A 24,601-nucleotide genomic window follows, 5' to 3' on the forward strand; every position below is an offset into this window, starting at 1 on the left:
TCCCCGTACGCGCCTACTGTGCTGGCTGTGTATCTGAGCGTGGAAGAGCCGGGCACCAGGCTGTGCAGCTTTCACCTCGTACTAACGTCAAACTGTCTTCCAAAGTGACTGTACCGGTTCATTTACGCTCCTGCCAATGGTAAGTAAGCACTCGATTCGCTCCACACCTTTGCCAACATTCGATGCCGTCAGACTCAAAATGTGCGGTGTGGGTGGAACGCAATGGTTTCTCAAAGCAGTTTAATTGGCCTTTCTCCTCCTTGCTGAGGTGGACGGTTTCACGTCCCGCCTCTTCAGCTCTCATTAACATGAGAATCAAAGGTTCCTGAGGTAAGAGGAGAGATTAACAGGCTCCCTAAAGTGGCCTTGTCCATAGGTCCTGAGCCAGGCGTAAGAGGCTCCATCAGCCAAGCCTCTTGCAGGCCTTGTGCTAGAAGCTGGGGGGCGGGGTGGGGGGCCGACGGAGGGGAAGAACCCTGATTATCTAGAGCCAGAGACAGACAAGACACATACGCCAGTCTCCACGCAGGGTAATTCACAGTGCTCTTGAGAGAACAGAGTACCGCAGAGTGCATGTAGGGAATCCTCGATGGAGGTGGTCCGGAGCAGGGAGGTCAGGAGTCGAGAGTATGTGGAGCACAGAGCAGGCGTGACCAGAAGGGGCAAGTGAAAGCAGAGGTCACAGGTGCAGGTGACGGGCCCTGTGTCCGCCAGGGGACTACGTGCCTATTTAGAGGCCCCCGACAGACACTGAGGGCTTGGGGCGAGGGAAGTCTGAGCAATGAAATCCTGGCTCTACAAAGAGTGGAAATAAACTGGCAGTGTAGAGACCTGTCAGGAAAAGCACTAACACACCTCGGAGTATGTATGAACTGTGCCGACAACACCGTGCAACGGCCTGCGAGAAGAGAGGGGCCCCGGGAACGGACTCCGCAGCCCCGAGAGCTCGCAGGTGTCACAGACGGAGGGGAGGCAGTATGGAAAGGCGGCGAAGAGGCTGGGCCTGTGACGTCACAGACCTAGCTCTGGGTCCGAACACTTGCTGCGTCACTAAGCAGCAGTGTAATCCTGAGCGAGGATTCCTACCTGGGGCTGTTTCTCCATCTGTAAATGGGTGGGTCCGGGAGTACTTCCTGGGAGAGCTGCTGGAGGACGAAGGATGAGGACAGCCAGAGTGGGTCAGGACACAGGGCCTGGCACGTGCTGCGGCAAACACACACCGGGCTGATGCTGTCAGCCCTCGGCAATCGCCCGGGATGGAACAGACGTTTTGGAAAGGTTTCGGTCCGGGTTAACACAAAATAGACATTTCTGCTTAACAACTGATGCATAAGAAAATCAGGTGCACGTCAGTGAATCAACTGAGCCCTGAACACCTACCGTGTGCCACACACGGCCAGAAGCCGGAATGGTCATAACCAGTGGATCCGTACCCAAGGACTGCTCGGTCCGGAGAGGAAGGATTACAGACCCGCACGCGGCTGTGTGGGGAGGTAACAGGGGTACGTAGCTGCGGACGTACGAAGTGCTGGGACCGAGACAGAGTGCACCTGAGTGTGGTTGGGGGCGGCAGGGTGGGGGGCTGGTGCCGCTCTAAAGGTCACGACCTCAAGTAAGCTGGAGGATGGAATCGGAAGAGCCAACAGCACTACCACGTAAATCTCAGCAGCTAGTTCTCGTCATCATCGACGCAGAACCTGAACTCTATCCGGCAAAGAATCCCGACACCACCATTCAATAAGAAGGCACACAGGGTGGATATTAATACCTTTTAATGTTTCACATTGTCTGTTTTTCCCAGAAGATACATAACAAAAATACATGGAATTTAATAGGAATCTCAGTACAGTGGGCAATTATAGAATCTAAACAAGACAAATCTATATATAAAGTGTAATCCTTCTTGGGGGGACAGAACATTCCATCCCACTAAGAAGAGAGAATCACAACATGATTAGGCACGAAAATCATACTGCCTATTGTTCTAACTTCAGAGACTGGCAGGCTTGGAGGGAAAAAAAAAAAAAAAACGGTTAAAAAAATAAATAAAACCGAACACAGTCAACTGCCTCAACTCCCCTCTTTGTCCCTTCCCACCTTCTTCACAGCACTGCAGGGGTAAGGGCGGGAGGCAGCGCCCCCGGGGGGGGGGGCAGGCGCAGGCGCTCTGCTGACTAAGAGCCAGGCAGGCGCAGAAGGTCCCTGAGGTGACCAAGAAATGTACTTTGAACCAAGCATTCGGGGTTGCGGCTGGAATACACGCGGAGGGGAGGGCCTGCGGACGGGAGGCCCAGTGGCCACAGCACACGTTTAAAAGCCAACTCAGAGAAAGAGAAGGTGGCCTCCACGTAATCCTGGAACAGTCAGCACATTCACGCAGAAATCTACAGCTGCAGACTCAATCCCTCTTTGTAATAAGACAAGTTGGAAAGCTAACGGAGCGCAAAACCTGCCACCATTCTGCCAGCAACGGTCATCCATTCGGCAGAAAAAGTCAAAACCATTCGGTTTTTCAATGAAAATCCTTCACATCCACCTGTGTTCAAAAATAATAACTTACGATATTAATAGCTTCCTTAAAAAAAACGATCACCACAGAAGAGTTAAATCTTAAGTGTGGGAAGACCTATTTTCCTATGAATGTGGTTCTTAGGAAGGGGCAGATACATATAGCACGTGTGAAAAGTAAGGCCGTGATATTTGTGTGTTTAACTTAAAGCTAAAGTTACAACAACAACAACAACAACAACAAAAAACAGTATTACACAAATTAAATGTTTCTTATTGCAAAAGAGCTCACTTTGACCAACACACAATAAACCAAGTAAAGGAAAACATTTATTGTTTTTCCCCATCTAAGGTGTACCTCTGCCTCCATGATGAGTACTGGCAGGAACCATGCTACAAGTTCCACGCCGGGGAACGTCACTTGAGACGGGCTGGCCAAGGGGCCATCACCTCACAACTGGTGATGTGGCACATGGGGCAAATTTGGCCAGATTCAATCATAAATGTACTCGTTGGTGGACACGGAACTCATTAGGGGAGACCCTGCTCAACAGGTGAGTCACATAAAACAGGACACTTGACTCCCGGGACCGTTCTCTCTCACGGGACAAGCCTATGCAGCCTCCGAGTGCCTCTCATGCGTGAGGCACCTTACTTGCACACTCTAGACAAGACTTGCTTTTGGACAAAAATCGACTGCTAACGTTTCTCATCTCTAATAATCATGTACACCTTGGAGAAAAAAAAAAGGAAAAAAGTGATCAAATTGAGAAAGCTAAACAATGAGAATAAGCAAATCCAGAAAGGAGAGGTCGCGCTAAAACTGCTCGGCACTTGTTCCATCACCGCCCACCGCGGGGGCTTGGGGCCGGTGACTTCATGGACGCGCCCTCCGATGCGCTGCCGAGTGTCAGCTCCAGTCCGTCACGGTGACCCCAGTGCGACGCTGTCTGCCTTCCATCCACCACCTTCTACCCGAGAGATCCAAGGGGGCCTTGGGTGCCACCAGCGCGGGACACGCGGGTGCCAAAGCACAAAACCCTTCCTAAAATCTGCACCTTGGACTTGGGCAAGTTAACGCAGCAGTGGCTTGGAGTGTCGGCAACAGCATCCGCACTGGGGCTTAACCTCAGCAGCCAGCCTGGAGGATGCTTCCCCCAGAGCGCTTGGTCACCGACAAGGTTGTGAATACCTGCGGGGAGGACAAAGCATGAGATTTTCAGACACCTGAACAGATGAGTTAACAGGGAATTAGAACAGACAGCACCATTCCTATCAAGAGTGACTTGGGGGACCACTTCAAATGAATAAAAACAGGAAAGTGACATGACCAGGAATGTCACAACTTCTCCCGAGGATAAAAGGGGAAAGACATTTTAAAACCAAGGTGAAAGAAAAAAATTTAGATTATAACTAACGAAGAACTTTATTACCATGAGGGTGATTAAAACAATTAAATGAGACGCCCCGGCTGGTCATCAATTCTCTAAAAGAAATGCAGGGTGAAATATTTTGGATGTGCAGAAAGGTATAAAGTGTACTATTACAAACACCCCTGTGTTCATATACTCAGCTCAGGGATTACAAATGTGGTTAGAGCCCCACGTGTGTCCCCCCCCCATCACCTCCTTCCTCCCCTCCCCCAGTCAGTGCTCACCATTCCTATACAGTCCCTGCATTCCTTTTGTAGGTTTTTCACAACCTTGCTTCTAAATAGCAAGATGACAGATGCACTGTTCTGTTGTCTGCGTCCTGGGCCCCAGTATTCCTCGGAAATACTATATTTCCGTAATTCACCCATATGGATACAAATGGCTCTAATTCTTCCATTTGTCACCGAGTAGTATTCAGTTCCTCTAGTATACGATACATACTGTAGACTACAGAACTCGACTATCAAACAGTGAATATATTACACATACACACCCAGGCTCCTAGAAGTGGCTATCCCTGCTACTGCTGATACGCTGTTTGCGATAGGCTCCGCGATGTCCCAGTCGTCTCCCTGCACCCAGAGCTAGACACACAATTGATGGGTTGGAGGCTATGCGTCACTTCTAGGCGACTGGATCCCCAGGGTGCCTGACCAACTGATACTTTCATCTGTAGTGACTGATGAGACCACCTCGCGTCATATCCTTACAAACACTCAGTGCTTACGGACTTAGAGCCTTAACATCGTCAGGCAGCTGTTTTACTGGCTACTGCGCAAGAGGGTCTACACAAAAACAATGATTCTCATACTGTGGTGAACAAAGTCTATTCACATTGATTAAAACACACAGAAATTATACTGATCTTAATATGGCAGATTTAGGGTAGGGCCCAGGAATCTTAGTTTTAGCAGGAGTCCCAAATGGCCTGATTCGTTCTAATGCGGGTATGCCCCAGCACCACACAGTAGAATTTCTTGTGGAGTGCCAATGCAGGCAATGCACTGCGAATTCTTGGCCAAATCCAAAGTCTGGAAGTCTACCGATGGTAAGCTACCATCAGTTGCTTACCTTTGTAGTTTTACCAAATAGGAAGCCTACGGTCAAGATTTTTAGAAACCTAATACTTCTATACATTTAGAAACAGATTTTCATTCCTGATCTAATTGAGTAATTGGTACCAAACCAGCTCTCTGGACAAAACACCAGACAACAGGCAGTGACTGTAATTCCCTAACAAAGAGAAACAAACAAGGTGAGCCTTCAATAGGCCTGGCTTTCCATCTGGAAGCATCTGCAAGACCCTGGTGCAGTAGGAGGAAGGAGCCCAGAGAGAACACAGACATCTCCGGGACTCGAAGAGACAGAGTGGAGGCTGGGGAGGGAGAGGCGGCTGGGATTTGGGGGGTCAAATTCCCAAGAGGCAGCCACCCCGAGGAAGGGCTGTCCCCTCATCTCTGGCTGAATACCAAGCTGTGCACATCTAGAGGGCAGGGCTCCATGAAGCCAGAGAAGACACAACACCAGACAGAGAGCTGGAAGCTGACCACCACCAGAACCCACTCAGGGCTGGGAGATGCTCCAGTTCTCACTAACCAGAGTCAAGAGGCTTCTCTGAGCAATCGGTAGAGAGCCTAGAAAGCCACATCTAAAAACAGGGTTGGGGCGCCTGGGTGGCTCAGTCGGTTGGGCGTCCGACTTCGGCTCAGGTCATGATCTCACGGTCCGTGAGTTTGAGCCCTGCATCGGGCTCTGTGATTCTGTGTCTCCCTTGCTCTCTGCCGCTCCCCCACTCATGCTCTCTCTTGCTCTCTCTCTCTCTCTCTCTCTCTCTGTCTCAAGAAAATAAACATTAAAAAAATTTAAAATAAATAATATAAAATAAAATAAAATAAAATAAAATAAAAATAGGGCTAAGCATTACTAGCGCCAGAATAAAAGCTACTCTAAACCACCCTAACAAAGCGTAAAAACAAGTTTCCAAAGGATCAAATGATGCACAAGGACATTAACGGTCTACCACAAAAACAAAAACAAAAACAAAACTCAGTACTCTTTAGAGGAAGACAACAACAAAGCACAGATTCAAAGTGCTAAATAAACAAAAAAACCTGTCAACCTAGAACTTCCTTCCATGAAGAAAGCAAAATAAAGACATTTCAGACAAAGAAAAGCTAAGAGACTTTGTCACCAGCAGACCTCTACTACCAAAAAATGTTAAAGGAAGTTCCTCCAGCTCAGGGAAACGTAACAAAGGGAGAACACATTTTCCTACCATCACCGGCCTGCTGCTCGCCACCCAGGGGGAGCCCCTCCTTCCTCCTCCATAACTCCTCCTTCTGCCAGGCTGGGCTTTGGATCCCATCCCCTCGCCTTCTCATTTCACACATCACCTGAACCCACACCTTTTGATTCTTCACCTTGCCTTTTCCATTGGTTCTTGCTCCTTAGCATTTAAAAGGGCTCACACTGCATTTATCCTAAAACAATCCTCCCTCAACCTTAGGATCACCTCTACCACCACCGTCTCTTGTCCTCTTTACAGGCACAATCTTAAGCTGTCAGTACTCATCATCTATTTTTATCCCTCATTTCACTGCAATCTGGCTTCCATCCCCGCCAGGCCAACGAAGCACCTCTCCTGGGGTTCATCAGGGACTCACCGGCCGCCAAACCCAGAGGGCACCTTGCGGTTTTCCCCGCGCACAGCCTTCTGTAGCCCTCGTCGTCGACCTCACCTCCCTTTTGACAACTCCTTCTTTCCTCTTCCTGTCCCGTGAGAATGACCGTGCCCACATCCCTGTCTTGTGGCCGCCCCCCACCACGGCACCAGGCATGCTGGGATGCTCACCTGCCCGGGCTGACGGGCTGGCGGGGCCCCCGGAAGGCGGCCCGTGCAGCCCAGCCACCTGCTCTACTTACTCAGTGTGCCGCACGAATGCCGCCGCTGAGGCCAGAAGGTGCTGCCCAGGGCACCCACCCCCAGCGCTCCCCCCGGACACCCTCGCATCACACATCTCATTCAGCCCGCCTCTCCCTTTCGGGCAGATGAATCCACTGTCTCCCCAGCCACCGTGTCCCTCCTCAACTACACGCCAGTAAGAGCTAACGAACACCTCTTCCCGGATGGCACGTCAACCTCACCGTGTCCAAGACTGAACCCTTAATCCGGCTCCTTGGTGAATGCCATTACCAGGCCATACACCCGGAATTAATGCTTAATTCTTCTGTCTCCATTGCTGCTGCTAAGTAATCAGTTATGAGGTCTGATTCCACTCCTCTGTCAAATCTCATCTTTGTGTTAACACTGACACTTAGTTCCTGTCTTTATAATTCTGACTGAACTCCTCTGGGACTTCTGCTAGTTTCCAAAACATAGAGTGCCTTCACCTCCCTGTGAAGACCTTTTGTGTAGACCACACATTATATACTCTTGCCCTATTAGATGTTAGGGGCCCAGGGCTTGCTTTGACTGGGGACACATGTACAGAAGTGGGATGTGTCATTTCTGAAAATCCTGAGCACCAAGGCACGCATTTTTACATGTCCTTCCCCTCTGCCACTTAGCCAGAAACGCCCCGGGAAGGGGCTGCTTTCATCAGTGGGGCCTGGAGCAAAGCGGCATAGGAGTGGGGTCGCAGCTGATCCACGATGCCCACAGAGCACCGGTGAGGAACAGACCCAAATCATCACCCAAACTGTCCATCCGTATTGCCCAGTCACGAAAACATAAAAAGGCTTTGTGTTCAGTTAATCAAATTTAGAAACATATTTGGCTACTGAGTATAATTAAGATTGCGATCCAAACCTTTTTGGCCACACCAAGCAAGCTAGAGGGAAACACGGGTATGTTTCTAGCCTCCCCTACATACAGGCCAAGCTTTTGCAGCCACACTAAGCGTCTAGTAAGACTGGAGGCCATGGCTTAGGTGAGTCCCCAGGGGATGCAAGACTCACAGAGTGCCCGTATCCTTGTTGGCACACCTGGACAAACCTTTTGGTCAGCTACCCCTTTGATTCCTGAGAAATAACCGCTTTCCTGGTTTTTAATACAAAGAGGAAAAAGTACAAGAAATCAAGGCCACTTTCACTTATGCAAGTCAAAGCAATAACAATCAGCACCAAAACTACCTCTGAATAAAAGGAGAAAATACTTTTATGTACAGAAGGAACATTACTGAGAAAATCCTTGGTTCATTTCCCTCTTAAAGCAGTGACAAAGCCTTTTTACTTCCTGCATCAGCACCTTATCATCATCAGCACCTTAAAAAATGTAGACCCCATGGACAGTATTTTAAAACATTACAAAAATGAAGCCAGGAGAAAATATGAATGATTCACATTTAAAAAAAATAATAAGACACTCATCTGTTAGCAAAGATACGTAAAAGTCTTTGAAAGTTTACGAGCTTAAGTTTTATTTCTCAGGAATTATTTTAGAAATAGAACTGGTAGATTTGGATAGAAAACTAAGCCCATCGGGAGCACCGGTGGCTCAAGTCCGTTAAGAATCCAAGTCTTGGTTTCGGTTCAGGTCATGATCTCATGGGGTTCATGGGTTCGAGCTCACATTGACAGCACAGGGCCTGCTTGGGATTCTCCCTCTCCCTCTCTCTCCTGCCCCTCCCCTGCTCACACGCTCTCTCTAAATAAATAAGTAAAATAAACTTAAAAAAAAAACAAAACTAAACCCATCAAAAATGCAAGATTTTTAAAAAAAAGAGCTCCTAGTTATTTTTCTTGTACCAATAACATGCTAATGGTAAAGCATGTGCCACTGCTGATTGGTCTAGATGAGAAAACTAATGAGGTCAATTTCTTACAAGATCTTAGTTGTACATAGCTGTTTTAAGAATTTTCGTGTGGAAGTTCCTCAAAAAATTAAAAACAGCCCTACCCTATGACCCAGCAATAGCACTGCTAGGAATTTACCCAAGGGCTACAGGAGTGCTGAGGCATAGGGGCACTTGTACCCCAATGTTTATAGCAGCACTCTCAACAATAGCCAAATGATGGAAAGAGCCTAAATGGCCATCAACTGATGAATGGATAAAGAAATTGTGGTTTATATACACAATGGAATACTACGTGGCAATGAGAAAGAACGAAATATGGCCTTTTGTAGCAACGTGGATGGAACTGGAGAGTGTGATGCTAAGTGAAATAAGCCATACAGAGAAAGACAGATACCATATGGTTTCACTCTTATGTGGATCCTGAAAAACGTAACAGAAACCCATGGGGGAGGGGAAGGGAAAAAAAAAAAAGAGGTTAGAGTGGGAGGGAGCCAAAGCATAAGAGACTGTTAAAAACTGAGAACAAACTGAGGGTTGATGGGGGGTGGGAGGGAGGGGAGGGTGGGGGATGGGTATTGAGGAGGGCACCTTTTGGGATGAGCACTGGGTGTTGTATGGAAACCAATTTGACAATAAATTTCATATGTTGAAGAAAAAAATAAAATAAAATAAAAGGAAAAAAAAAAGAATTTTCATAAAACACATACTTTAAAAATGAGCATGGAGGCTGCCTCTTCATGCTTTTCTAACCCAACACAAAGAGCACTTACAAAGGTCAAGGGCTGCTGTACCTCAATTCTGGTCTGCCACTACCTCCCAGCCTCACAAGACCCTCCACTCTAGGCCACAATTATGTTGCTAATTAAAACTTCCGATGTTCGGCACTAAGATTCACTTAAAAACATTTCACAGGGGTCTTTTCTAACGTTCTCTCCTCTCGAGCTATTACTTTTCCCCTACGGATAAACTTGGTTAGCTGAAATTACTCCTCTAAGTGATGTGCCATCAGTTTCCTATTCAATTACTGCTGCTCAGAAGTCCGGAATAAATTATCACCGCCCTACCTTCACCCTGAATAGCACTAATGCGTTACTGATTCTCCAAGCGTTACAACCCCCCCCCCACCCCCGCCACCTGTACTGACACCACAGTCCTCAAAACAAGAGTACTCTCTCCTCCTTTTATAGCAATTCCTCAACTGACAAATCTGTCTGCTTTTCTAAGTAATTACTCCTCAGAACCAAAGATCGCTCAGTTGCCCAGGTTATTTTATCAAAACGGTATGAAGACCACTCTAGCGATTCGCTCCGCAAACAACGCACAGCCGGCCAGGGGAGCTGTGGCTGGTTCTGAACACTTGAGAACAGTGCTCAGACCAGTTTTTAAATTATTACTTCAAATCCATCTCGTGGACTAACATTTGTGAAATTCAATAAAAATGTATTAGAAAATGAAATTTAAAAGGCATGTAAAATTAAAAGCCAAGATCGGATACTGTCAAATAGGTCTTAAAGTTTCTAACCCTTCCTTTTCCATTTCCATCCATACCTCATGTGGACTAGTAACAAACATTCCGGGGGCATTTTGTGTGCCACCTCCCTACAGCATGAGGCTGGACGTGAAAAAAACCAATGGGTCTAGTAGCATATCCAATTGCTGCCCAAGCTAGACCCACCATTTAACACGGAGAAAAAGAGTTCTTAAAAATTCCCTACAAATCAAATTTCACTTTCCCTCGATTAAGAAGCTTTAAAAAGTATTTCCAGGGGCGTCTGGGCGGCTCAGTCGGTTAAGCGGCCCACTTCGGCTCACGTCATGATCTCGAGGTCTGTGAGTTTGAGCCCCACGTCAGGCTCTGTGCTGACAGCTCAGAGCCTGGAGCCTGCTTCAGATTCTGTGTCTCCCTCTCTCTGACATTCCCTCGTTCATGCTCTGTCTCTCTCTGTCTCAAAAATAAATAAACGTTAAAAAAAAAAAAAGTATTTCCATAGTCAAGGGTCAGAACATTTTGGTTTTTCAAAATCTGGTTTCATACAGAGGGGTATAAAAAAAAAAATGTACAACTCAGCAGCAAAAAATCCAATAACCCAATTAAGTAATAGGTAGATCTGAACAGACATTTTCCCAAAGACATCCAAATGGCCACGAAAAGATATTCCACATCACTCATCATCAGGGAAATGCAAACCAAAACCACAATGAGATACCACCTGACACCAGTCAGAATGGCTAGTCTTGAAAAGTAAAGAGTAAGTGTTGGTGAGGATGCTGAGAAAAGGGAGCCCTTGTGCACTGTCGGGGGGAATACAAGTTAGCTGCAGCCACTATGGAAAACAACACGGATAGTGGAAAACAACACGGAGGTTCCTCAAAAATTAAAAACAAAACTACGAATGTGATTCAGGAATGCCACTACTGGGTATATATTCCCCCCCAAAAACACTAATTTGAAAAGATATCTGCACCCCCATATTCCCTGCAGCATAATAGCTAAGATACGGAAACAACCTAAATGCCCATCAACGGATAAAGAAAATGTGGTGTGTGTTACATACACACACACACACACACACACACTAGCCAGCCATGAAAAAGAATGAAACCTTGCCACTTACGCACAACGATATGCATGGCCTCAAGAACATTATGCTAAGTGAGATGAGTCAGACAGAGAAAAACACAAACTGTAGCAGCTCTCTTACATGCGGAATCTAGAAAACAAACAAACAAAACAACAGGGGCGCCTAGGTGGCTCAATCAGTCGAGCATCTGACTCTTGACTTCGACTCATGATCCCAGGGTCGTGGGATCAAGTCCCATGTTGGGCTCCAGACTCAGCGTGGAGCCTGCTTAAGATCCTGTTTCTCTTTGTCTGTCTGTCTCTCTCCCTCACTCATGGGCACTCTCTCTCAAAAAAACAAAAACAAACAACATAAAACACAAGCTCACAGAGAAAACAGATTGATGGTTGCAAGAGGCGGGTGTGGGGGTGGGAGAAATGGATGAATTATTTTGTTCTTGTTGTTGTTTTTAGTTTACATGCGTTTCTTTTTAAGATTTTATTTTTTTTATTTTTTTTTATTTTTTTTTAAATTTTTTTTTTCAACGTTTTTTATTTTTTTTTTTATTTTTGGGACAGAGAGAGACAGAGCATGAACGGGGGAGGGGCAGAGAGAGAGAGGGAGACACAGAATCGGAAACAGGCTCCAGGCTCTGAGCCATCAGCCCAGAGCCTGACGCGGGGCTCGAACTCGCGGACCGGACCGCGAGATCGTGACCTGGCTGAAGTCGGACGCTTAACCGACTGCGCCACCCAGGCGCCCCTTAAGATTTTATTTTTAAGTGATCTCTGCATCTAATGTAGGGCTCAAACTCACGATCCCCAAGATCAAGAGTCGTGTGTGTGCTCTACCGACTGAGGCAGCAGGCGCTCCTAAATAAATTTTTTAACAAATCACCAGAGAACCTTTTTCTTTCTTTCTTTTTACGTTTTTATTTATTCATTTACGAAATCTCTATCCCCCATGTGGGGCTTGAACTCACGACCCCGAGATCCAGAGGCACATGCTCTTCTGACTGAGCTAGTCAAGCGCCCCAGAGAGGAGCGCTTTCAAACTATCCCTGCCCAGCACACCCTGCAACCCCTTTAGAAAATACTGTGGGGGCACTTGGGTGGCTCAGTCGGCGAAGTGTCCACCTCCTGACGCCGGCTCAGGTCATGAACTCACAGTGCGTGAGATCTCTCACGCTCATTCTCTCAAAATAAATAAACACACATTTAAAAGGAAAACACTGTAACGATCACCTTGACTGAAGCCACATCTTCTATAATGAAATACCACCAATACCAGTACCGGGTGCAGGAACTCTCCCAAACACTTTCCGCACAGCACTGCTCATCAGCGCTAGGACTTAGACGTCACACCTCTGTTTTAGTTAACACGGAGACTAAGGTGCCTGAAAAGCTGGGTGCTGTGGCCAGGTTCACGGAGATCTTGCTGAGACTACAATCCAGCTGTGTGTGTCTCCACCACACTCTTGTGGCCACTTTTTAAATTCCGTGTCAAATGCCGTAGAAGGGGCCTACGAGTGGAGTAACATTCACACAGCGGCGGGCGCCTGGGGAGCCAGACTGCCTGGGTGAGAATCCTGGTTGTGCCACTTCCAAGCTGGAGAGCCGTGGGCAAGTTATTCAGCCCCTCTGTCCCCAGGGTCCTCCCTCATCTGTCAAATGGAGATACTACTGCTCCCCGCCCCCCCCCTCCCCGGGGAATTCGCGTAAGCACTTCCGCAGAGAGCACAGTGCCTGACACACAGGACATCAGTGCCACAGTCAGCGTGACTCCCCGGACCCTGCTTTCTCTGCTACTGCTCCCCACTTCACTCCCACACCCTCCCCCTCCCACTTCAGGGAAGCCCACCTCCTAGTTCTCTCTCAAATTCTCAAATCCACCAGGGCCTCTCGATGTACACTGCCGCCCACCCCCCCCCCTCCCCGCCCCACCCGCCCCAGTTCAGGCCGGCACCACATCCTTACTTCCGCATGTGCCTGCTCTGGCCCACGAGGTCCCGTGCCACAGCGTGGCCAGGGATTTCTCCTCACGGCACGTCTGATCACGGCACTCCTGCCCCATCCAACCTTCTCTCGGCTGAACACAAAGGCCCCAGGATAAAGCCCAAACACCCCGCCTCGGTTTACAAGGACACTGACCTTCCTACCTCCTTTCCTAGCATAGTTTCTTCACCTCTCTCTGGGCTCTCCAAGCTCCAGCAGTGCTGAGGGCCTTCCAGCTGCGTGAAGAAACACGATCCCTCCCAGAGGCCCTGTATTTACTATTCCCTCTGACTGGCTCTCTACCAGCACGTTTTACTTGTCTCAGACGAGAACTCCCTCCTCCAGACACCACTTTGGATTTCCCTGATCGGGACCTGTCACGCTCCACTGCATCTGGCCCTGGACTCAGCTACCTCCTGCTCTTTCTTGATCTCATCCTAAATCCCTGCTGTATCCCCAAGCGCCCAGCACAGCGCTACACACAGAACCGCACAACAAACATGTTCACAGAGTGAGACAGCTCCCAATTTTTCTCTCATTCATCAACCACCAGCTTGGAAAAACAAACTTTTTTAAGCCCCGTCAAAGCAGTGAAACTTTCAGTCTGCAAGCTTCACAGTCATACGGGAACTGACTGATGGAGATGCACAGCAGCAGAGACTTACAAAGGTCCCCGGATGTGCCAGGTGTATCCAGGAGGAGAGGCCTTTGGTTGGCTCCGGGAAGCCCTGCCTCTTTGGCGCATCTCCCCGCCTGGCCGGGCGGTCAACTCGCCCGACACCACCCCGCTGGCCGCTGCCTGTGCGGACAGTGGGAGTCCGTCTTTTAACCAGCCCACCGACAGCTAAGTTCAGGTTTAAAAAGTTAGACGCTCACATACGCAAGTTGAGAAGTCTCTTCATCCATGTCAGAGATGGCTGCTGTCGTTTTTAAGTATGGTGGCCTGACTTCTGAAGTTGTAAGTATACTCACTGCTGTGGGTTAAGTCCTCCAGAAAGATACACTCGAGCCCTCCCCCGGGTGCCTGTTAACAGGACCTTATTTGAATAAGGTCAGGCTGGATTCGGGTGGGCCCTACTCCAATGACTGATGTCCTTCTAATAAGGGGAATCCAGACACAGACATGCAGGAGGTGAGGCCACGCACAGGAAGACGGAAGCCGGGATGCAGGAGCGAGCCAAGGAAGGCCCAGGACTGCCAGCGACCACCACGAGCTGGAAGAGGCCAGGCAAGAGTCTTCTCGAGGGCCGTGGGAGGGAGTATGGCCCTGTCGACGTTTGATTTCGGACCTCCAGCCTCCAGGACTAAGCGAGAATCAAGTTCTGTTGTGGTAGGCCACCCGGTGTGTGGCACTTCGTCACATAAGCCCTAGACGAGTGGAGTTCGTACACTAATGTTCTCACTAAAAGAGTTTTTGAAAAAAATGAAGCTAGTTGGTTCCCTCCCTAGGCAGAGACAGCCTTGGTCATTACACAGAACAAAAGACATACTCACCGTACATTCTTTAAGAGCTTCAATCTAGACTCTTTTCAATTTGGGGTCACATTTTTAAAAGTTTAGTTTTATTTCACAAAAAGAGTAGTTTTCTGTGAATAACGCCCTGGTCACTAGACCTGTTCATACTGTGTGCTTTCACCCTAGCCAGGTGCATATGAACACAGAGGAAGACACTGCCCCTGACCACAGGAAAGGCAAAGCCAAAGGAAACCAAAACCCTCCCTCTTCTAGGTCGTAAAGCCGACATTTCACACGCTCAGCAAAGACTTCAGTTGTTCAAGGGCGAAAAGAACAGAGACCAACCAGTTAACGAGCTCCTGGATGAAATCAGGCAGGAACGTGCACACCTGTGTGCGTGTGAGCACACGTATGCCCTGGAAACCACGGACGGGGGGGGAGGGGGGGCCAGGTAACGGCTATAATTTTCAAGTCCGTATCCTAAGCTGGACTCATATGAGCTACCTCCCCCCCAACCTTCACCAGTCTCCAAAGGAGACACATTTGTGGTTCGCGAGCCCTACGTGGCAGTAAGCAGCACACCATTCAACCGCGGCATGACCCCGGACGAGCATGAAGAAACACGGACACCCACAGGCCCAGAGCGGTCGACTTCCAGTTCTACTGTCTGCTTCATCTTTCAAAAGCATCACTTTCGGGGCGCCTGGGTGGCTCAGTCGATTCAGCGTCCGACTTCGGCTCAGGTCATGATCTCACAGTTCATGAGTTCGAGCCCTGCGTCAGGATCTGTGCCGACAGCTCGGAGCCTGGAGCCTGCTTCAGACTCTGTCTCCCTTTCTCTCTGCCCCTCCCGGCTTGTGCTCGCTCTCTCAAAAATAATAAACATTAAAAAATTAAAAAAATAAATAAATAAAAGCATCACTTTCAAATCTCATCCTTTGACACCAAAAGCTAAAGAGGCAGACAACATCCTTTAGCCTCGGGATGGCTCTGGGACACCTAGAACTGAAGCTCTTTCCGGGTATGAATGGCACCAGTCGCTGCCAGCCATGAAAATAACTGAGGAGACGCGATAAAAGGTTGAATCTCTGTAAATAAATCCCCACCATCATTCCTACCATTTAATAGCATGCTACCACTATCTAGTTCCCATCAGGAACGAAAAATATTTGGAAAAGGAAAAATGGTTTCTAGACCCAAGGCTTTTTTGAGGTACCCAATCACGAGCCGAACTGTAAGGATGCACGGAAGTAGCTGCACTGTAGCAGAAAGACCCCAGCTTCAGTTCAGAGTGCTACACCCGCCACTTGCCAGCCAGGCAACGGGCACTTTTAAACAGAGCTGTCGACGCACAGGTGACCCACCTCTGCACAGACGGGGTGGATCCCGATGGTACTATCCAGCTGCATTTTGGTCAGTCCACACTTGAGTGCAGCTGCAAAGCCTTGCGTAACCTCTCCAGCATTTGGGCCCAGTACGTGGAAGCCGACAACACGTTCCTAAGATATAAAATAAAGGAAGACGGTCACACTGATTCTTTCCCCCTTAACAGGCTAGCGTATTAACCCTGTGTGTTCTAAAACCCTGTTCAGAAATGATCAAAGACTTATATTTACAGATGCCAAAAGCGATTTGGGCTGAAGGTACTCCAACATGGGCCAACAGAGTGTGGTACTTACATCAAGCAAGAAGGAAGAGACAAGAGCCGGCCTCGAGCGATGAGGGGGAAAATCATTAAAAGCCAACATGTATGCAACTCCATAAGCACCAAAATGTTCGGGAAAATGTTTTCAAAGGGGCAGATGTGTCCTCATCTCCTTTATTTGGTTGTCTCAAGGCTCCAGATAGACTATCTATGATAGCTGGAACGCTTAAAAGCAGCCATTTAGGGGCTCCTGGCTGGCTCAGTCAGTGGAGCATGTGACTCTTGATCTTAGGGTTGGGAGTTCAAGCCCCATGCTGGGTGTAGGGATTACTTAAAATTAAAAAATAAATAAATAAATAAAAACTAAAAACAATTAAATAAAGAAAAGCAGTCATTTAAATTTAAAAATCATTTTAACTAAGGCTTTGGGGGTAGACAGCACAGTTAGACTTAAGATGCTTCCAATCTGAAAACATTTCTGAAACCAATAGAGAAATGTTTGGCAATTCTGAAATACCTATATGGAAATTACTTTGAATAAACTCTATATCCCAGACTCTGGCTACCTCTGCCAAGGGCAGAGAAATCTGATGCATCCTAATGTTCAGATTTTCATGACTAAGCTATATTATCTAGTCCAATCTCCTCATCACAGATGAAGCAACTCAGGCTGTGGGGTGCAGAGCCTTATCTAAGGTTCAATCGCTGCCTGGAAAATAGTTGCCAAAGTATGGTAACATAGTCCACGATGGACTCTCACATTATTCATCCTGCCAATCAGGGGTTTAGTGTATGGATAAAGCACAAAACACACTGCACTGAAAATAAACTAGATTTGCATCTGATAATATGAGTAGATCTCAAAAAAAGAGATATATCAAAGTTGCAGGCTTGTCTTTTTAGCTGAGGATACCATTCTTAATTAAACCACAATGCATAATATTTAACGGGGAGCAAACATAAAACCGTGAACAGGGGAGACACTCCAGGACAGTGTTGCCTCTGGGGCAAGGAGTGAGGAGTACAGGATGGAGAAGGAATACAAAAGATTGCACAGGCATAGGATAATGCTTAATAGCATGGGATCAACACTGCCTGGGACTGAGTTCCATTGCCATTAACTAGGCAAGTAGCCTGAGCACATTTACTTAACTTCCATGCGCTTCAGTTTCTTCATCAATAAAACAGGAATAACAACAACACATACTGCACAGGACTGTGTAAGAATTAATTAAGTGAAACCATGTAGATTTCTAAGAAGTACAGGGTACATAGTAAGTGCTCAATAAACATTTCCTCTGTCATGGTTTCCCTCTTTCAAGAGGGAAACATTACTGAATCTGGGTGGTAGGTACTTGCCCTATCTTTCTGTAAATGTTAAAGATTTTATATTTAAAAAAAGAGAATAGCATACAAAAAGAAGCAAAGCCTAGCAGATAATAAGTACTGGAAAAACCAAGCACATGTAGACACTGTGAAATGACTGACTCAAAGCGAATAAAGCATATGTCCCAAGCATGGTCAAGTTCTAGAAGCATGCTTTTGTTTAAGACTGCTCATGACAGGGCGCCTGGGTGGCTCAGTCGGTTGAGCAACTCTTGGTTTCGGCTCAGGTCATGACGTCACGGTTTATGATTTTGAGCCTACACCGTCAGCACGAAGCATTGCTTGGGATTCTCTCCCATTCTTGCTGCCCTTCCCCCACTCACACGCATTCGCATATTCTATCGAAATAAATACACTTAAAAATAACCAAAAGATTGCTCATGACCAAAGAACAATGACAAGTATTCATCTTTTCTAATGCTATCTTTGCCAATGAAAATAGCTGAGACTAAGACCACCCTACTTATGGCCTCGACTATTTTAATTAATTGGGCTCATTAATAGTGAAAACTACTCTTTATATCATATTTAAAAAGTGTTACTTGAACAAATGACACAACAGTGAAAAAAAAGGCCAAAGAACTACAGGGGCGCCTGGGTGGCTCAGTCAGTTAAGCGTCCGACTTCAGCTCAGGTCACGGTCTCACGGCTCATGGGTTCGAGCCCTGCATCAGGCTCTGTGCTGACAGCTCAGAGCCTGGAGCCTGCTTCGGATTCTGTGTCTCCCTGTCTCTCTCTCTACCTCCCTGGCTCATGCTCGCACTCTGTCTCTGTCAAAAATAAATAAACTTAAAAAAAAAAAGAAAAAACACCAAAGAACTACATACGGTTAAAACAAATTTGCTTGGTTTGAAGGAAAATGTGGAGGTTCAATTGACTGCTACACGCAACTGAACCAGCTCTTGCTAGAGGCAGAGATCGGACTGCCAGCAAGAACATCAGTTTCCCCTTCTGTCCACAGTAGCATGATAGCTAACGTACACGCTCATACAAATACTTTTAATAAAACTTCTGTCTGCAAAGAAAAAAACTGCATGAAAGTGTTCTTTACGTCAACTGTGTCTCAGTACATTCATTTATTAAATGCATCTAGGATGAGCTTTTTTTGTAAAGGATCCAGGCTTTCCTGTACTACTGTCTGGAGTAGTTTCTAAACAGGACACATGGTTTAATTATATTCAAATCTCAAAATAAGAAAAGTATGAGTTTATTGGGCTTTTAACTATGGATTCTTCAGCACCATTTACATTTTTACTCAGGACTTTTTTTTAAAAGGTAAGATCCCAACGAAGTTAGAAATACCGCTTCTCGAAAGATGTGTACATACATGTGTTATGAGTTACAATATAAAATGGGGACAGGGCGCCTGCGTGGCTCAGTCTGTTAAGTGGCTGACTTCAGCTCAGGTCATGATCTCGCGGTTTCTGAGTCCGAGCCTTGCATCAGCTCTGTGATGACAGCTTGGAGCCTGGAGCCTGCTTCGGATTCTTTGTCTCCGTCTCTCTCTGCCCCTCCCCCACTCGCACTCTGTATCTCTCTCCCCTTCAAAAATAAATAAACATTAAAAAAAAAATTTTTTTTAAAAGGGGGGGTTGCCTGGGTGGCTCTGTGGGAAGGGCATGCAACTCTTGACCTCAGGGTCATGAGTTCAAGCCCCATGTTAGGTGGAGAGATTACTTAAGTAAATAAATATTTAATAAATAAATAAAATAAAATGGGGACAGCAGTCAAACAAAGACTGACGGGGCGCCTGGGTGGCTCAGTGGTTGAGTGTCTGGCTCTTGGTTTCAGCTCAGGTCATGATCTTGTGGTTTGTGGAGCTCGAGTCCCCCATCAGGCCCTGTGCTGACAGCATGTGGCCCGCTTGGGTTCTCTCGTTCTCTCTGTCTCTCTCTCTCTGTCTCTCTCTCTCTCTCCCTCTGCCCCTCCCCCTGCTCGCACTCTCTCTCTCTCTCAAAAAGAATTAAACTTAAAAAAAAAAAAAAGAAAAGAGAAGGAAAAAAAAAGACTGAAAACCAACAATTTACTCAATCATCGTGTAGGTGTGGAAACAAACCCTATGAGGTCAAGGAGTCCGCCACAGGCCTTCAGCTACTGGTTGACATGCAGCAGCAGGCAACAAAATCTGAAACCAGAACCCAATTAAGAGCTCTTCCTATTACACTTTTCTCATTAGTGCCAGCTGCTTAGGATACAAACCTGTGTAACTCCGTTTATATCTTCTCATTTTTATACAGTGACTTCACTGCTTTCCTTTTATAAACACAAACATCATGGGGCGCCTGGGTGGCGCAGTCGGTGAAGCGTCCGACTTCGGCCAGGTCACGATCTCGCGGTCCGTGAGTTCGAGCCCCGCGTCGGGCTCTGGGCCGACGGCTCGGAGCCTGGAGCCTGTTTCCGATTCTGTGTCTCCCTCTCTCTCTGCCCCTCCCCCGTTCATGCTCTGTCTCTCTCTGTCCCAAAAATAAATAAAAAACATTGAAAAAAAAAATTTTTTTTTAAAAATAAACACAAACATCAGTTCTCAAATCGTCTCTGCGGTCTTCGCTCCGCAAGTTCTGCCTGCCTGCCTGCCTGCCTGCCTACCAAGGGCAGAGCCCTGTGCCAGTGACACTGAATGGAGATCAAGCGCATCACCATGACCCCTGCCCTCAGATAATGTCCACTCAGCTGGGGAGACCAACAGGTAAAGTACGAAAGGAATGCAATGTATATCATGGGATCCAAATAGAACCACATAGTAAAAACAAAATGAAATTACTGGAGAAAGGATTAAATGAGGATTTCACTTACATTGTCTTTGATATTACAGATTATTTTTGCATAACACTTATTGTTATCTCTTGATGGAATCGTCCATTCCAATGGCCAAAAGTAACTATGGTAAACCTAAAAAGATACAAACACAATTGAGACCCACTACCGTAAGAAACATGTTTGTCAAACACCCAGTGTGGTTTGAAAACACTGGAGGCTCTTTGATACTTTCATTAAAGAATAAAATTCATGGAATAAACAGGAATTTGGTAGAAGGTGAATGACCTTAAACTTGTTGGTTAAGCCTCTTTGCTATAAGCTCATCCCTTAATTACATCTCAACCTGAGAAGAATAAACCTTAAGTAATAATAACAACAAAGAGCAGACAAATGAGAGAAAGAAGCCAGGTAATTACTTGCTGTCTTCCATCAAAAAAAAAAAAAAAAAAAAAAAAGGAAAAAAAAACCCAACACTATCTTGTATAGAAATGACAACTTTGGGCAAGAAACAAGCAAGGTGCCAGGAACAATTAGAGCAATTATCTAGCTCCTTGCTTAATGCTTCCAAAGACATTTCCTCCTTTGGCATTATTCACCAAAGGAAGGAGAGAAGAAAAGAAGGAAGATGAGAAGGTGGAGGGACGCAGATATTTTTATTGATGTTTCATAAACTTAAGTCTGGGTGACTACAGGGATTTGTTTTCCTCCTCCAGCTGCTACCCTCAATTCAAAATATATATGGTTGGCTACCTCTTAAAAACTTACTGATTATGTAGCTATTCTAGTGTTCTTCAAGGTTGTAATGCAATGTTAATTTTTTTTTAGTGTGGGTTACAAAACTGAATATAGTGTCATAGTATCACACCAATTATGCAGGGAAAAGATAATTAAAGAAATTACCCCAAATTGCTAGCAACTGCTGTGTTACAGACATTAGTCTATGGGTAACTGTTTGCTATTTCCATTTTCAAAATTTCAACTGAAATGTATTACTTTTATAACGAAAAATGCAAATTCTAATAAAATGAAAGCCAAAGCCTGTCAAGAAATATGAAATATACATTAAGAACCTCAAATTTTAAGTATCTTTCAATAGAAATCTATCCTCAGAAAATAATCTAGAGAAATGGACAATGAATTATGAAGATGTTCATCATTCTATTTGTAATAGTGAAAAACTAGAAACAATGTAATAGAAGTATAGCTTAAATTATTGTATAGCATCCAAAAATGCAGAAGTCATTTTTTAAAATGCTGTTTTTAGGGAAAAATGCTCATGACCTAACATTAAATGCACATAAGTTAATCACACTTAAAAAAAAAATTAAGACATATGTACCTACAATTACACATGCACACGTATATATACACTATATAAACACATAAATATTTTGAGAAACTAGAAGAAAATATGCCAAAATATTAATAGCAATGATCTCTTCTTGAATTAAAATTTCTTTATATTTTCCTCATTTTTCAAACTTCCTATGAGGATATACTATTTTTACAATCAGATGTTACTAACGTGATACTAATTAGATCAAGATATTACTAGTGATGCATATAATAAGAAAAAGATTTAAGAGATTTAAAACAGACTTTTAAGGGGCGCCTGGGTGGCTTGGTCGGTTGAGCGTCCGACTTCGGCTCAGGTCATGATCTCACGGCCCGTGAGTTCGAGCCCCGCGTCGGGCTCTGTGCTGACAGCTCAGAGCCTGGAGCCTGTTTCAGATTCTGTGTCTCCCTCTCTCTCTGCCCCTCCCCTGTTCATGCTCTGTCTCTCTCTGTCTCAAAAATAAATAAACGTTAAAAAAAAAAATTTTTTTAAAAAACCCAGACTTTTATGTCATAAAATTTACTCTGATTTACAAATCTGGTCTTTTAGAAGGTTTTACTGGTAACTTTTTTCCTAAATGATTTAAAGCAGCAATCCCTTTGGGTAGCACTGTATACATACAAACAGCGTATTTCTTGCGCATGTTCCTTGACTGGGGCAAAGTTACTAGAAGGTAATGATACAAAAATACCCAACTATTGTTATTAGAGTGGTAAAAATGTAGTTAATTTTTAGTTTTCTTCTTTGTATTTTCCTGTATTTTTCCTATTTCCAGCAATATTGTTTTAATAATAAAAAGAACTAGTTAAAGTGGTTTTAAAAAGTAGAAGGAAGGCACCTGGGCGGCTCAATCGGTTAAGCGTCCAACTCTTGGTCTCGGCTCAGGTCATGACCTCACAATTCATGGGTTCAAGCCCCACATTGGCCCCTGCACTGAATGTGGAGCCTGCTTGGGATTCTCTCTCTCCCTCTCTCTGCCCCTTCCTCTGCTCTCTCTCTCTCAAAAATAAATTAAAAAAAAAAAAGTAGTCAGTCTGGGTCAACTGACAGAACTGGAAAATGAGAGGTAGATCTTAACCTTCCTCAAAAGGGTAACTATACAGTGGTTACTTAAGAAAATACCCTGTTCACGGGAAACACACACTGAAGAATTCAGGAGTAAAAAGGCATTTCACTTACTTACCAAACGTGGAGGAAAAAATAATACACAAAGACACACAGAAATAAAGAAAGAATACAAAAAGTTTATATAAAATAAGTGGGCAAAATGTTGACAGCACAAGTCTGTATTCTAGGTCTTTGTGCTACTTTTCACCCTTTCTGGATGCTTGAAATTACTTTTAATTTTGAATAAAAAGTAGTAGTAGCTTAACAGAGGAGGGTGTAACTTACCTCAATGTTTTCTTCCCCAAATTTCTCCACAGCCTTCTCCTCAGAAAGACCACAAGCACCATACTCCAAAGGAGTAAACACAGTTGTCGGAACATTTTCATAGTCACACTGGTTCAAAACGAAGAAAAGCGTTACAACAGGAGAAATTGTAACCCAAAAAAGGGTGTATGGCAAAAAAGGTTCAAACTTAGGAGGGGAAAGCAGACTAATAAATTTCTACCAAAAGTATGGGAAGTCAGAAACCCAAATATCAGACCTACTATGCTGAGAACCATCAACTCATGTGATCATTTCAGGAAAGGTGTGAAACCTGGCAAGACCAGTCGTGCCTGCTCCATCCGTCAACCAACCGATGTCAACAAGGACGCACTGCTTCTCCCTTTATCAAGCAGCCAAAAACAATACGAGTGCACCCGACGCTAAGAGTCTCATCTTGGTGACAGGAATTAATAGACTTCTTTTGGGAAATCAATTAGGTGATGCCTATTAAGAGCCATAAAAACATTCTTTACCTTTGTGCCAAGAACCCCACTCTTAGCATTCTATAATAGTAATTTACCGTCCAGAAAAAGCTACGTGCGTTAATGGAGCACTCTGCAGCACTCAACAGCGGCTGTCTCTTGGGATTAGCAAATCCCAAGGGCAAACAGGAAAGGGGTTCATACTCTCAGTGTATCATTATGCAGCCACTGAAGCGGTAATGAAGACTACAGAAACAGAAAAGGTTAGCGACAGTGTTTCCAAAGCATATTTTATGATGTTAACAGTGCAGATGACTAAAGGGTTCTGAAGTCAAACAAGTCTGTGAAGCGCTGGACTAAGCAAGCAAACAGGTTTCACTACTACTGATGTCTCAGAGCCTCCAGTACACAGACGTGAATTGTGGAAAAGGTATTATGTAAGTGCCAAACACGTTTGTAAATGCTATTGGGTAAAAATCTACCAGTCACATTTGTACACAGAGGTGAGCCTCATAAGTAACATTCTGCATTTAAAATATTGGAAATTCAATTCTCAATTCTCATTCTTTAAAACACTAGTGCAAAATTCCTTAAAATGTGTCTCCCTCTATGGGGCGCCTGGGCGGCTCAGTCGGTTAAGCGTCCGACTTCGGCTCAGGTCACGATCTCGCGGTCCGTGGGTTTGAGCCCCGCGTCGGGCTCTGGGCTGATGGCTCAGAGCCTGGAGCCTGCTTCCGATTCTGTGTCTCCCTCTCTCTCTGCCCCTTCCCCGTTCATGCTCTCTCTCTGTCTCAAAAATAAGTAAGTGTTAAAAAAAAAACAATTAAAAAAATGTGTCTCCCTCTAGAAACAATAAATATAATTCTTTTTCTCTAAA

At 45.5% G+C, this 24,601-nt stretch overlaps 1 protein-coding gene across 3 annotated transcripts in view; it reads right to left on the bottom strand.

Moving 5' to 3' along the window:
- Window positions 1-1,755: 1,755 nt before the first annotated feature.
- TXNRD1 (thioredoxin reductase 1) overlaps window positions 1,756-24,601 on the bottom strand; it is a 71,705-nt gene continuing 48,859 nt past the window's right edge. For all 3 annotated transcript variants that reach the window (XM_058741563.1, XM_058741562.1, XM_058741561.1), the window contains 4 exons: window positions 23,264-23,371; window positions 20,572-20,667; window positions 16,112-16,246; window positions 1,756-3,700 (listed from right to left, as the gene is read on the bottom strand). In XM_058741563.1, coding sequence (XP_058597546.1) covers window positions 3,638-3,700; window positions 16,112-16,246; window positions 20,572-20,667; window positions 23,264-23,371 — 402 coding nt within the window. In that variant the 3' untranslated portion in view covers window positions 1,756-3,637. The remainder of the gene's footprint in view (window positions 3,701-16,111; window positions 16,247-20,571; window positions 20,668-23,263; window positions 23,372-24,601) is intronic.

This window comes from Neofelis nebulosa, chromosome 8 (assembly GCF_028018385.1).
Source record: "Neofelis nebulosa isolate mNeoNeb1 chromosome 8, mNeoNeb1.pri, whole genome shotgun sequence".
Lineage (NCBI taxonomy): Eukaryota > Metazoa > Chordata > Mammalia > Carnivora > Felidae > Neofelis > Neofelis nebulosa.